Genomic DNA, 15,984 nt, shown 5'->3' with positions numbered 1-15,984 from the left:
GAACGCTACGAAAACACGGATATGTGGCCCAATAATGTACAACTGTGACCCAAACCTTCTCTGTAAAGAAAGTAATCAATAAAATACATCACCCTGGAGTCTTGGCTGACTTATATTTGACTACATTTATTAACGTGTAAGTCTGCACTCACCAAGACAGAGCCAGTTATATATTTACGGTACATGACTTTCTAGTTACGAACAACTATAGTTCTCTTCACTTCGATGGTACCATTCCAGTATGATTTTCAGCCTGTAGAAAGGAATCCGTGTTGCCATTCTATTTGTTATGCTACTCAGAGTAAGACTAGCTTATAACTTTTGCACCTGACTAGCGAGAAGGACGTTTAGAAATATACTCATGAAAAGAAGAGGACAAATAGTTTAAATTTGAATTGTTCTAGAAAGTTCTAGAAAATCCCAGGGTAGATGGTCATGTGTTTATAGATCATCTAGCTCAATTTCCATCCAGTTCTTTAAACAGCTATACAAAATATTATTCAAAAAGAATCGTATCATGGAGCTTGAAATATATTCAACGAAAATATAACTTTCTCTTCATTCCGTACACGTGTATGAAGTGCCTTCCAGTGCACTTTTGCTAGTCAGGACCTGTGCTGAGAGTTGTAGCATAAGAGTGAGGACAGCACAGCCCTGGCCTTCCACTTCTCGCCCTTTTATTTTTGGTATATTTTTAATATTTGGAAAGTGATTGCATTTATTTAGTCAGAATCCCCCTCCAGAAGTCCGGCTGGCGTTTGGTCTGCCATCTGGGGATAATGCAGATAAGTCAAACTCCTTTTTGGACTTTCCTGTCCTAGTCCTTTAGATGTAAATACGGAAATATCAAATCTGAATTTTTCCTTCTGCAAAGGTCAGTGACACTGAAAAATCAGATTATCTCTTCTAAACATATTTTGATTTGTGTAGATTCCTTTTAACTGTGGGTGGCTGAATTTGACAGTCTGCCTTAGGTATGTCTGAACACCTTAGAAAAGACTAAAGAGGTCGCTTTATGTTTAAGTCTGAATTTTAGATTATCAGTGGATCCCATGGGTATTTAGATACAGAATGGAGAATATCAACCCCACCCCCTTTTTGTGTGTGGTACTGGGGATGGAACACAGGGGCACTGTACCTTTTAGCTGTACCCCAACCCTGATTTCATTTTTATTTTGGAACAGGTTCTCACTAATTGCTGAGGGCCTTGATAGATTGCTGAGTCTGGCTCCAAATCTGTGATCCTCCTGTCTTGACCTCCAAGTACTGGGATTAAAAGGCATGCACGACCACACTCGGCTTGACTTTTCTGAAACTACATTCATCTCCCTATATTTTGCCATCTCTTGGCCAGCTAGTATCTGAAATAGTCGAGAAAAATTCCTGCATCTAAAGTCTTTGCTTTCCTGGTCATATTGTTATCACCCTGGACATATTTTTGGTGATTTATGTAACTCATGAATAATAAGATGCTCATCCTCAAGTAACAATTAAATCTTCATTTGCAATAGAACCTTTGCTTTAGGGAAAAAGAACATTGCCTAATCACATAAACATGAAATGCATCTCTTCAAAATAAAACAGACATTTTCATAATGTTATGCAATCTTTTAAAGTTAAATAAGCAAGAAAAAAAGAAATAATGCTGAATATGGAAAATAAAAAGGAATGAAGTAAAACTTTGATAGTTTAGGGCTTTACTCTTAAAAACAGCTGCACAGTGCTTTCTGAAAATAATTTCAGGACATATAAAGGAAAAGAAAAGCTTATTTGGCGTACTTTTAACATTAAATGACTGCTGCTTATAATTTGATGTGTGTCCTTCAGGACCTATTGTCTATGTATATGAACATAATGTGGTATGAAACTATAAACTGCGGTCAAAGCAGACACATCAGTGTCCTGTTTTCTCTCATAATTAACATAGTGTAAATAATATTTTATTACAAATACAACACTACATGAATGCTTTCATAATGATAGGATTACATAGAAGTACTGATGACATACATTTAGGTACCTCATACTTTATTGTAAGCAAATATATGTACTCATGTTTCTGCCCCTTGTCTGATTTATCTACCTGAGATAAACTCAATGAAGTATAAGTGTTGACTCAAAAGTAAACACATTTGAAAATTCCATATATCTTGCCAAATTTCTCCCCAGTTTTCCACAAGAATGTGGACAGTGCAGCACCAGTTTAATTCTTGAGAATCTTATCGTTCTAGTTTATTTGCGTGTTAGTTTAATTCGAGTACTACAAAAGGCGAAAATCTTTGTAAAAATGTATTGGGTATGTAGCTTCTCATAAATACACTTTGTTATTTTTTTCCACTAGCACAATAATATTTTCTTATTATCTTTGAGGACATTATTATATAGCATATATGTATACACATTTAGTTTACTTGGGATTGAACTCAGGGGAGTTTTACCACTGAGCTTGAAGCTTTACCACCTTCAGCCCCTTGAAAGAAATTATTTTTGGTGTCTCTCTTACTGGAGATTGTGTTCATGGGGTTATACCTCCATGGTTATACCTCCAGGCTTTATTTTTAAATTTTTAAATTTTGAAACAAGATCTTCTTGCTAAGTTACTTCGTGCTGGCCTAGAATCTATGATCCCCCTATCTCAACCTCCCAAGTACTGGGATTACAGTTGTGTACCAATACACCTAGATTGACAGTATTGTTGAATAAGGTGTTTAATGCTGAGGAGATAAAAAGTCAAGTTAAAGGAGTCTCCCTTCTTCCCTCCCTTCTTTTTTTCTTCAAAAGAAGTATCTCAAACTGAACTGTGAAGGAATAATGGGTTTGGCTGGCAGAAAAAATGTTGAAGTTCATTTACGGAAGTAGGAAGACCCTCTTGTTTCTGGCAGAATTAAGTAGAAAGACTAATAAAAAGATCAAGCTGGGTGTGGTGATGCACACCTGTAATCCTAGTGCTTAAGAGGCTGAGACTGGAGGATCACAGGTTCATAGCCAGGCTCGGAAACTTGGCAAGGCCCTCAACAACTTACTGAAATCCTATTTCACAATATATATATAGAATGGGGTTGGGGGTGTCACTCAGAAGCAGAATGCTCCTGCTTTCAACGCACAGTAGAGAACGGGCCATAGAAGAGCTGAGATGGATGCTCGTGGCCCACAGATGCACACACTGAGAGGCAGACTCAGGAGCTAAGATGCCAGGTGACCTGTGATGGAAACCATCTTCAAATTATACTCCTAGCATTTACCAATTGTTTTGCTGGAGATAGATTCCTCAAATTTCTCTTAAGAGATTTATATTTAGAGAAGGATGATTATTTTCTCTACGCTTTAGCAAGAAAGGGCTACAGTGAAGTTTGATAAATTGTACACTGAAGCATCAACCATTTTCTTTAAATGACAGAATCTCAAGTCAGTCAGTCACCCAAGCTGAGTAGAAAAGATAGAGTTATTTTAACACAACTTCTGATTGATTTTCTTCAGCAACACCCAATGTGAGTAGGTCAAACTACAAATTATGCCCTGTTTGATTTTTCCTTCCAGCAGTTTGCTAATAGGATCATCCAACAAGAAAAAGAACTTTTTTCAAGATTAAAAACATCATCTGGGTAAGTTTAGATTATTTTGATAGGTACATCTCAAGGGTAAACTGAAGAGAAAAGAGATACCTTTGTAGCTACGCTTCAGCTGCTTTCTTCCTTTCCAAAATATGATCAGACATGTGATGTTATTTTTGCTGCTTTATTTCCATAAAAGGATGAATGTTTATATAAGCTTTATATTTTGTTTATTCAGGACACCATAACTTTATAGTTTAAAGAAAGAAAATAAAATTCATGTTTCTATCTGGTTATTTTCTCCCCCAAAGCTAACAGCCTTTAAGTACAATGTCATTAACACCCATAATCTGTGTGAGTTTCAAATAAGGGAGAAAAATGTTTTCTTTACTTTGGTTTTGCTTTAAGAGTAAGTATTCAGAACATGAAATTATATACAGTTGACTTTCAGCGACTTTAGAGAGGTCTGAATTGCCAATATTTGTTGACCTTAAGTGGTATTATTTTGGGCTATGAAAGGCTGCCAATGTATGACTCTAGGCAAGGTAACCACTCAACATGTATTTATGATTCTCTTTAAATGTCTTTCTCAGCCTATCATATTTGTAATAAGCAGATCCTGGTCCTGCACTGCTTGAGAAAATAAGGCCTCTATCAATGGATGCACTGGCAGTGCAATGACAAACTTCGTTAATCACATGAACTGCAACATAAAGGGTGCCCACTGGAGCTATGCAAAGGGAACCTGTGTAAAAATAGCCATGATACAGAGAACAATTCGGTGACATATTAGGCACCCAAGCTTAGATGGTTAGAAATAAAACTATACCTACGCATCACATTTGGGAAATTGGTGAAATTATTAAATAAGACTTAGTCTTGTGATATTAATTTCAAATGCAAGATATATATGTGTGTGTGTGCGCATGTGTTTAAATGCATATATATATCTGGGCGTGGTGGCGCACACTTGTAATCCCCGCACTTGGGAGGCGTAGACAGGAGGATCACACAGGTTCAAAGCCAGCCTCAGCTACTTAGGCTCTCAGCAACTTAGTAAGACCCTGTTTCCAAATAAAATGTAAATTAGGTCTGGGAGTATAGCCCAGAGGTAGAAAGCCCCTGGGTTCTACCCCCAGTATCACAAAAAATGCATATATATATATATATATATATATATATATATATATATATATATCTGCAATATATATATGCAATTATATATCCACACACACTATAACCTTCAAGAGTGTACATGGTCCAAGATTTGATGTGTTGTCACTTTGGTGAAATTAAACTGAATAAATATTTTTAAAATGTGATATACAAATACATAATTCATGATATCAATTTTATTTTCCTGGGGAAAATTTGGGATGTTATAGCACAACACCAGATTTTCACTCTATAAATGACTTTTCAGCTAAACCTAGTTTGTGCTTAAAATTTAAATATGGCAGCAACACACTTGTAAAGTATTTAATTTTGTGGATTGAGAATTCACCTATTTTTTTTTTTTTTCAGTTCTGGCTTTATCTTACAGAATCCAAATAATGTCTCTCTCATGGACTGTTTTTCTGTCAGTGTTAGTAGTAAGTATATTTATATACCTGCACTTAATTTACAAAACATGCTTCAGTACTTCTTGGGAATGAATTTAGGAACCATACTAGGGACCAGCCCTCTAAACCTATGGGCTTTTGGGAGACATTTAACTATAGCAAATTCTTTGATAACTATTAAGGTTGAATATTTTTATATCAGCTTTTTGGTAAAGTATATGATCTGTTCATTTTCTTTGCCCATGTTTCTGTTATCTCATTTCCAATTTTTTATCATAGGAACTATTCATGTATAAAATATTTTTGACCTTCATATATTATTTTGCGTTTTTTCCCAGTTACTTTTTAAAGGACTTTTTTTTTTCTTCATGGTATTACTCATCAAACTTCAAAAAAATTTTAAGTGGATAATTCAACAATTAAAAATATTTTCCTCCATATGTTTCTCCTGTCTTTTTAGTTTTATATTTTATATTTACTAATTTAAACTGTTTTATCATTCTAGTTTCCTTCTTTCTTAGCTTAACATTTATCTTTTATTCATTTTTGCCCTAGGGATTATAATATGTATCCTTGACTTATCAATTATTTATAAATGAGTCTTTTACTTGTCTCAAATAAGGCCAAAATCTTAGAACACTTCAAGTCATTTGCCTTTCTTTCTTTTTTAATGTTAATGTCTCTGTGCATTTGAAACTCCACAAAACTTTGCTGTTAGCTAGGCATGGCAGCACATGCTTGTAATCCAAATACTTGTGAGGCTGAGGCAGGAAGATCACAGGTTCATGGCCAACATCAGCAACTCAGTGAGATTCTCTGAAACTTGGGGAGATCTTGTTTCAAAAAAAAAAAAAAGGGCTGGAGTGTAACTGCACAGAGGTAGAGCACCCCTGGGTTCCATCCCCAGCACCAATAAACAAAAACAAACCAAAAAAACGCCCGGGCGTGGTGACGCACGCTTGTAATCCCTGCGCTTGGGAGGCGGAGACAGGAGGATCGCACAGGTTCGAAGCCAGCCGTGCGCGCTGGCTTAGGAGACCCTGTTTCCAAATTTAAAAAATGTAAAAATAGGCCTGGGAGTGTAGCCCGGAGGTAGAAGGGCTTCCAGGAACCCCAGTACCACCAAAACAAACAAACCAAAAAACGTAGCGTTTGTATATTTGATATTTATTTGGATGTATTTATCTGTCTATCTATCCATCCATCTAGCTATCTATCTTTCTATCTGATACCAATCACCTTATTTTACTGGTTCTTCATTCCTATCTATTTTCTCATTTTGAATTACTTTATGAATTTTTTTGAATTTCTTTATGCCCGAAGAACACCTATTAGTAATTGTTTCAGTGTACTTCTGTTTGTAATTAATTTTCTTATTTAAAAAATATCTGTTTTAAGTTAATACAGCAAAACATAAAAAGATATACACCACAGAATGACATATATCTTGATACATATGTATGTTATATAATGTTAAATCAGGCTAAACATATCTATCTCCTTAAATGTTAACTCTTTATTTCAGGGTGAGAATTTCAAAAATATTTTCTTCTACTTTTTTTAAAAACAACATGTAGCACATTGTGTTATCTGTTGACACTTCACTGTGCAATAGCACACGAGATCTTACTGCTCCCATTAAAGTGGAACTTCACGACCTGTTACTCAACCTTTCCCCATTCCTTCTTCCTCCCTACTCTCCATAATCTCTGGTAACTACCGGAATTGTCTTTTCCTTCTGTTTTTTTCTCACTTTACTCTCAACTTCTATGAGGTCAAGTATTTTTAGATTCCAACTTGGTATTTGTATTTCTGTGCTTGGTTTGTTTTGCTTAATGTAATGATCTTTGGTTCTATCCATGTTGTTGCAAATGACATTTCATTTTTAAAATTTATGCTGTAAAATACTCCATCCTGTACATGTACCATTTTTTTATCCATTTATCTGTTGATAGTCACGTGAGTTGTTTTTATTTCTTGGCTCTTGTGAATAGTACTATAACAAACATGAAAGTCTAGAAGTCTCTTGGACACACTGACTTAATTTCCTATGGATATATAACCAGTAGGGGGACTGCTGGATAACATGGTGGTTCTACTATTACTATTACTATTTTGATAAACCTCCATTTTTTTATAATGACTCTACTAATTTACCTTCTCATCAACTCTAAGCAAAGCTTTACTTTGCTTCACACTCTCACCAGCACTTGTTTTCTTTAGTTTTTTTTTTTTTTTTAATATAATAGCTACTCTTACTTGGTCGACGGGATTTCACACTGTGAATTTGATTTGCATTTTTCTACTGATTAGTGGTGTTGAACATAATTTCATATATTTTTTCCCTTGTTTGTATTCTTTTGAAAAATAGTCTGTTTAGGTTTATTGCCCATTTTAAATCAAATTATTTGGTTTTTTTACACATGAGTTTTTTGAATTCCTTTAACTTTTTTTACTTTTTGTTAGTTTGGAACTAACTCAATTAAAATTATCATTGTTGAAGAATATTCTTGCCGGCTATGGAATTCTAGATTGGCAGTTACTGTCTTAGAACAATTTGAAGTTACCATGTCTTCTGGCTCTCATTGTTTCTGTTGAGAAGTCAACTATCACGTCAATTTTGTTGTTGCTTCATTAAAAGGAATTGTCTTTTCCTACTGTTTTTTTCTCACTTTTTGTTATTAGAAATTTTATTATGATATGCTGCACTCAGATTGGGCTTTCACAGTGTCACCTAAATTGTAAATCAGTGCCTTAATGTTGGGTATTTGGGGAAAATTCACTTTTTTTTTCTTGCTGCTGCACTGTGAATTGAACCCATGACCTTGTGCGTGCCAGGGAAGCACTCTACCATTGAACTATATTTCCAGCCTGAAAATTTATTCTTTAAATGTTGCCTCTATCTTCTTTTTTCTGGAATTGACTTCTGTTTTCTCTATATCATACTTTTTCACTATATCCATATTCTCTTGTATCTTTTCTATGTACTTTTGATTATTCACACTTCAATTTAAATTTTTTCTTTTGACTTATCTTTAAGTTTATCAAATTTTCTCTTCTGCTATGGCTAATTTATTGTTAAATGTATCAATTTGGTTTTGAATTTCAATTATTGTTGTCGATTCTAGAATTTCCACTTAGTATTTTTTAACTAATTTCTGGTTTTATGCTGAATCTCAGTATCTTATTTTATCAAGATTTTTTCTTTCTTTTTTTTTAATTTTATTTTATTGGTGCACTGTATTCATACATCATAGTGGGATACAAACTTTTGTAGACATACATGCACACATCGCCCAGTCAGCCCCCACCCGATCCCCACCCCATTCTCTCCCCATCCCTCCTTCCCATGCTTGGCTTAGTGGTTGACATCTAGTATTATAGCAATTTATCCAAAATTAAAAATGTTAATCTCACATAACAGTTTCATTTGTCTGATACCAAGCGTTTGATGATTTAAAGATAGCATTTCAATATTTCTTTTTGCTTTCTTTCTTACTAGAGCATATTTTTTTCTGTTTTTTTTTTTTTAGGTGAAACTATCATATATTTATATATTTATTTTTCAGAAAAAATCTATCCTAATATGGAATATGAATTCTAGATACCCAAAACGATCTTGAAAAAGAACAAAGCTAGCAGATATATATATTTTCTGATTTCAAACCATATAAAGCTACAATAATTGAAACAGTGTAGTACTGTTCTAAAGGCAGATATATAGACCATTGGAGTTAAATAAAAGGCTAGAGCTAAATTCTTCCCTATATTGTCAAGTTATTTTTGACAAGGTTTCCACGAACATTTGGTGGTGGAAATAATAATCTTTTAACTAAATATTGTTGAAAAATAATAATTACATGGAAAAGAATAAAATTGGACCTTTACCTAATCCCATATACAAGTATTAACTCAAAATAGATAAAAGACCTAAATATAAATCTTAAGACTATAAACTTTTAGGAGAAAATCTGGGTCATAAAACCTCACAACATTGAAATTGGCAGTGATTTCTTGGATATGATTGCAATGGCACAGGCAACAGAAGAATATACAAACTCCCTAAAAAATAAAAGAAAATATTGTATATCCAAAGACAATGTAAACAGAGTTAAAAGTTACTAATAGAATTGGATAAAATATTTCCAAATGCTATATCTGAAGGTATATTAATATTCCAACTAGAAATCCTAAAAATTAACAACAATAAAGGCAAACAATACAACTTAGAGATAGGTAAAAGACTAACATAAATAATGAATCTCCACAGATAACCAATCTTAGTTGTCTGTTGGATGGAAACTCTTGTTTCTCTGGTTCTGGTGTGTGTTACCTATTTCTTCTTTGTAGTTAATCTCTTTGAGTATTTTCTCTAGCATTGGTTTTGAAGACATAAATCCCTTCAGTTTCTGTTTGTCATGGAAGCTTCTTATTTCTCCATCTAATTTGATAGAAAGTTTTGCTGGATAGGAAATTTTTGGCTGGAAGTTGTTTTCTTTCAGAGTTTGGAATATGTTACTCCAAGCCCTTCTGGCTCTCATGACTTGGTTTGGGAAGTCTGGAGTGATTCTAATTGGTTTGCCTCTGAATGTCAGTTGGCCCTTTGTTTTTGTTGCCTTTAAGATTCTCTGCTTGGCTTCCACATTGGTCATTTTGACAATGATGTGGCGTGGGGATCCTCTTCTCCGATCCTGTCTAAAGGGAGTTCTATAAGTTTCCTGGACCTGTGTATCAACCTCTTGCTCTATATTTGGAAAATTTTCTGCTATTACTTCCTTGAAGAGATTGTTGATCCCTTTGGTATCACTTTCTTTTCCCTCCTCTATTCCAATTATTCTTAGGTTAGCTCTCTTAAGATGGGCCCATATTTCTTCAATGTCAGATTCCTGCTGTTGGATATTTTTTTCTAGATTAGAAACTATGCATTCATTTTTGGATTGCTCATCTTCTAAGAGCGAGATTCTGTTCTCCATGTGGTCTAATCGGTTGTTTGTGCTTTGAATTGAGGCCTTTACTTCATTAATTGCATCCTTTATCTCTTTTTGGCTCTCTCTGAGTTCTTTTCGAAGCACCTCTATTATTTCTATAGTTATTTTCCTGATTTGATCTTCTAGAAATCTCTGATTTTCTGTTTTATCAGGTTCTGATGTTGTGGGGTTGTGCACATTCATTACTCCAGTGTTATTCCTCTTTCCCATGATTTCGGAGGTTTGTGCCTTCTCTGGGTTCTTCCCTTGGGTCACTATGGCTTCACTTAAGGTGCTCTGGATCTCGAGTCTGTATTATCTCAGACCCCACTACTCCTTTACTGGGTTGTATCACAGAGTCTCCGACCCAGGGAGTCGATAGAGGCTGCTTTAAACTATGGGGGGTGCCAGGTTGCATGTTCTCCTATGGTGTGATATCTCTGCCACCACCACTCCCTCACTGGGTCACGTCCCAGGAGGCCCAATACTGCGATTTCTCCTCTGTGGCCCGCAATTTGACTCACTGTTCTTGAGTACGCAGATGTAGCTGTACTGGACTCGGTGAATTCACTGCTGCTGCCGCCGCTGGTGGCAATATGTCGCCTCTGCCACGCCCTCGGCCATGAGGCTGGCGTATTTTTTCTTCTCTGGTTTTGATTTCCACTCTGAATCCCTGCAGCGTGTGCTGAGCTCAGCCACTGGGAGCTTTAAATGCTGTCTGCGCCGAAAGATCCCGCCTGGCTGTTCCGCAGCGGCTCACCTGGCTTGCTGTAGCCGTCCGTTGAGTTCGCCGCTGCCGCCGGCAGTATGGCGCTGCTGCCGCGTCCTCGGGCGCGTGTGTCTCCTCTGTGGCCCTGAGCTCTGTTCTCAGTCCGCTTTCTCTCTGGAGCCTGGTGGTTTTTTTTGTTTTTCTGGTGATGGTGTTTTCTGGCTATGAAAGGCGCTCTTTTTGTGGTAATGGAGATTGGTTGTTAGTGGGACTCTTAAACCCTGCTTTTCTCGGTCGCCATCTTCCCGGAAGTCCAAGATTTTTTCTTTCTTATGCATGATTATTTTAACATGACTACTCTATCAAATGGAACACTTGTAGTTCCTTTATATTTTTTGTGTGCCTGATGATTTTTATTGAGTGAACGATACTGGTTATAAAAAAAAAGTTGATATAATCTGGAGTGTAGTAAAATTTTGTTTCACTTTAGAGGAGGTGAGCAGTACACACTAAATCCACCAGAAAATAGGATAATTTGAAGATGAAGTCTGATCCACATGAGGGCTGATTTCCAATAATCAGCCTAACCCATTTACTGTATTCTCCAATATTTGTTCTCCTCGTAACATGCATTTACTAAAGCCCTAATTCTTAGCTCTTAAGTCTCATTGATACCTTTTCTAAGTGGGTAGAAACCCATTGGCAGGAAGCATTTCCAAATGCCAGGCTTACCTCTTAGGTTCATAATTTTTTTTTTGAAACTTTCTAGTTGAACTTTCAAACATTTAAGACTTAAACATTATATTTTCCAGATTTTCTACTAGTTCTCAGAGAAACTGTTGGGCCAAATTATTATTTGTCATTATGTTTATCATTACAGGAGATAGATTTCTTAATAAATTGAACTTGTTAAGTCTGATATATGGTAGAAATCTAACTTTTTTTTTTTACAAAATGTACAGCAAATTAACTAAAGTGACTTTATATACCATTTCACAAAGTAATCATATATGCCATATACTAAAAATCTGCACATGCAATAGCTTAATTCTAAAATTCCTATATAAAGTCAATAATAATAAATTGGTTATTGAAAAAGCAAAACAATAAAAAGGCACTGTTGTACCGGACACCAATACATTTGCTGAAGTCGCTGCGTCTGCACCTTCAAGGCCATCGGCGTAGTACCTTCTTTTCTTTCTCCCTCACTTGACTCTGCTGCCTTCCACCTCTTTTATGAGAAAGCTTATGATTATACTGAGTCTACTTGGGTAATCCAGAAAAACTTACCCACCTCAAATCTCTTAACTTAAAATCTTTGGAGTTCCTTTTGCCATTAAGGGCAAATTCATTGGCAGTACATTCACAGGTTTCAAGAAATCAGTATACAGTCATCATCAAATACAAAACCTATGTTCGTTCAAATTCCTGGGATTATCTCCTGTCTGAGTTTGTGTTTTGGTTTGTTTGACTGTCTGATTTCTTGTCTGAAGTAGAGTGGAACAAAATACCTGAGGTAGGCTACTTTTATTTAAGAAAAGAGATTTATTTAGCTGGCATTTCTGGGGATTTAAGGGCAACATGCTGACAGTTCTTGCTATGGTGGGGACCGCTTGGAGGGTGGTTAATGTCACAGTGGCAGGAGCATGTGTGGGAACAAGAGGTCACTTCTAGGAGCAGGGAGCCAGAGAGAGACTCCTCATCCCTTCTGAGGGCATACCCCCAATGACCAAGGACCTCCCACTAGGCTACACTTCTTAATTCCATCAGCTCCCACATCGCCACACCAGGGACTGAGCATGCAACACAGGATCCACTGAGGGACACACGTAAGCCATTTCATGACATGGCATTAGCTCCAAATAAAATACTTATGTTGTAATTGGTTTTGAGTATTTTTTAATTGACAGGTTTTCTCCTAACCTCTTTTTATTCCCATGTAATTTATTTGGTGACTATTCCACATCCTCTAATCTATGGAATCCCCTAGGACAATGTTTAGTTGATTGCTTTCCATGATACCCTTAACCTGTTCCTTTATTGGTCATATTTCCAGTACGTGAATAGATAGCAGCAGCTACCAGAGGCTTGACATGTTCGAATATCTATCAGGGACAATTCATAGATGGTTTTTGTATGATTTTATTAAGGCATATAATGTTTGATCTTTCATATTATGATGTTAGCAACCACTGATCATCATTGCATAGATCTATTATTTCATTAAAAGCTGAAAATTAGTGACATTTTATTTCCTTATTCTGTTTTCACTTCTCTTGTGGTACTGGGGATGGAACCCAGGGGTGTTCTACCTCCTTGCTACACTCCCAGCTTTATGTTTAACTGTTGATTTTCAAACAGGGTCTCACTGAACTGCAAATGGCCTCACTAAGTAGCTGAGGCTGTCTGTGAAGCGCGATCCTTCTGTCTCAGCCTCCCAGATCCTGGGATTACAAGTGTGCGCCACCAGGCCCGGCTCTGTTTTCATTTTTGAAGTGGCTACTTCTATGAATAGAGATAACATATGTTTGGTGATAATTGTCTACCACAACTCAGAAACTAAATTGTGCCAGTGTTATCTAACTGTAATGCTTGCCAGAGAATTAAGTGTGAAATATTCATATGTCGCACATGGTCCCGTTTGGTCCAGAGCACTAAGATCAGTAACAACACAGAGGTGTTGTTTTCTCCATGGAAAGTTGATAATGAAACAGCATATATTTGAACCCAAAACTACCAGACACTTCCGAAAGGCCATAAAATATTGTGAGATAATATCTGTTTTTATTAATCCTTTACCTATGAGTAGCCTAATTTTTGACAATCCAATACCCCTTCCTTACAATTTTTTTTTTCTAGCTCCCATCACTTGAGGAAAACACAAAAGACAAGGAAAGATAGCAGAGTCCATCTCTGTCTATTTCATCTAGTTTATCTTTCCATAGCACAAATGTCACCTGGATCTCTCCTCATAATAAAGAAGGAAGGGATGATTCTTCAATTAACAAAGGGGGAAAAAAAGTTCAGAGCTGCTCTCTTGATGACTCTGTCTGCTGGCGCTGCTCTTCAAGCCATTATTGCCCCACACAGATTTGCCAAATAAGCGAGATGGTCCCAAAGTGTTAACTACCGCAACATTCTGTGATATGATTCTGTGATATAAATTTGAAGTGGAGACGTTTTCAGTGACACTTTGTCAGGTGACACCTTGTTTAAGCTTCAGTAGAAGGAGATGGCAAGGAAGACCTTTTAAGAAAAGCCCACAGTAAAAATGGTTCCCTGTTTCCCTGCAGCTGGCTTTGAAGTGCTCTGGTAGAGGGTGAGCACAGGGACGAGGTGTTCCTGAAGACATTTATAAATTCCAACACCACAACATTCGGGAGGACAGAATAGTTGGCCCGCTCCTTCCAGCGCTTAGCATGGGGGAAGTCATACAGATAATGCGAATATCCTCTTAGTCACCGTTTCTTATGATGATCGTTCCTGTCCCTGATGCTTTTAGAAGGCAGTGAAGCCTCTTGAAGCGACTGGAACCTACAGGAGCACCTTTTATGACATCTGTAGTCTCCTTAAGATGTTGTTCTACTCAGGACTGATTTCTAGTGTTTTTTTTTGTTTTGTTTTGTTTTTTTTTACTTTTTTTTTGCAGTACTTCTAGGGATGGATAGAACTCTGGGCATTCTATCTCTGAGCTACACCCCCAGCCTTATTTTTATATTATTTATTTTATTATCTTCTCACTAAGTTGCAGAAGGGCTCACTAATTAGTTGAGACTGTCTGCGAACTGCAATCCCCCTGTCTCAGCATCCTACGTACTGGGATTATAAGTATGTGCTACCACACCTGGCTGATTTCTAGTTATGAGAAGCATGTGATTATATGCAAGGCTATTCAAACATCCCTAGGTAAATGACTTGTTAGAGAATTTCCATTCCATGAACTGCCACTGAATGGCTTACACAGTGTTAGCTTAGGAGCTACTGTGTCCTGTATTATACTTTAGGCTGTTAACATCATAGAAAAACAACAGGTGATCCTTGCCTTAGAGAAGATTTCCATTGTGCTGTGTTGACTCTATGAACCTATAGGAAATAATCAGAGAACTACACAATAGTGCATGTTCTTGCGCTTATGGGCATAATAGTGAAAATTCAGTGAGAGGAGACCAACTGAAATCAAATTATAGACTGTGATTAGAGGTTTGTCCACGCCCTGTGTTTGAGCTACAATGTAATTAATATAGATTTGTTTCATTGAGGAAGTAGGATTTAAATTAGGCCTTTAAAAATGAGCAGAGTGAAAATAAATATGAAATTAGAAGAGATTTAGCTGGATTAATTTATCTCATTTTTTCTGATTTTATTTGTATGAAGACGCAAATACCTTATTCAATTTAGTTCTGTCAAATAGTATATTGTCTAAGCATAGTGATTAACAATGTTTCTAATGCTGAAAGACAGCTTATTTTCTTAATCCAAAGCTTGCTTTATATGATTATTCTTTTTGCAAAATACTGGTTGTCTTAACACTTACATAGCCTTGACGAGAATTTGCTTCGCAGTTAAAGTCCGATCGCTGATTGCGGCAATGAGTGATTCGGCTTACTGAATTCCACTTAGATACCTCACTTACCTCAGTTCCTATCACAATTTCTTCCCTGGTCGAGTAGAACATAAACTCATACAGCTTGTAGTGCTGGAAGAAGCTGAAATACAAAACGAATGTGCAACTATGGTACATTTATTTCAGGAAAAGAATACATAAAGACACCTATTCATGGAAAGTTCATATTGACCAAACTAAAAGTATTAAACACTAATGTAAAATGAACCACATCCTTTATTTCAAAAGAAATTGCCTAGAAATGTTAAAAAAAATTAGAAGTCTTATAATCTTACTTTTTTTGGTACTAGGTATTGAACCCAGAGGTTCTACCTCTGAGTATATACCCTTAGCCCTTTTTATTTTGAAACAATTTCTTGCTAAATTGCTGAGGGTCTCGTCAAGATGCTGAGGCTGGCCTGTATCCTTTGATCCTCCAGTCTCAGCTTCCCAAATGTATTGGGATTATTGGAATGTGCCACCACATCTGGCTACAGAAGTTTTATTTTTGTGACATTGGTGATATAACAGTATCAAGAATAACGTCTGTAAGTTTGGCTTAGGATAAGAAAGCAATTAGATTGCATCTTAA

General features: G+C 36.3%; 1 protein-coding gene across 1 annotated transcript in view; it reads right to left on the bottom strand.

Annotated features, from left to right (window-relative positions):
- CABCOCO1 (ciliary associated calcium binding coiled-coil 1) overlaps window positions 1-15,984 on the bottom strand; it is a gene marked incomplete at both ends in the record, with an annotated part of 91,130 nt that overhangs the window by 62,262 nt on the left and 12,884 nt on the right. Inside the window, one exon of the mRNA XM_080695365.1 lies at window positions 15,423-15,495. Coding sequence (XP_080551491.1) covers window positions 15,423-15,495 — 73 coding nt within the window. The remainder of the gene's footprint in view (window positions 1-15,422; window positions 15,496-15,984) is intronic.

This window comes from Muscardinus avellanarius (assembly GCF_963383645.1).
Source record: "Muscardinus avellanarius genome assembly, chromosome: 4".
NCBI classification, from domain to species: Eukaryota; Metazoa; Chordata; class Mammalia; order Rodentia; family Gliridae; genus Muscardinus; species Muscardinus avellanarius.
Note: the sequence above shows the minus strand (reverse complement) of the source record. Positions and strands in the feature narration are given on the sequence as shown.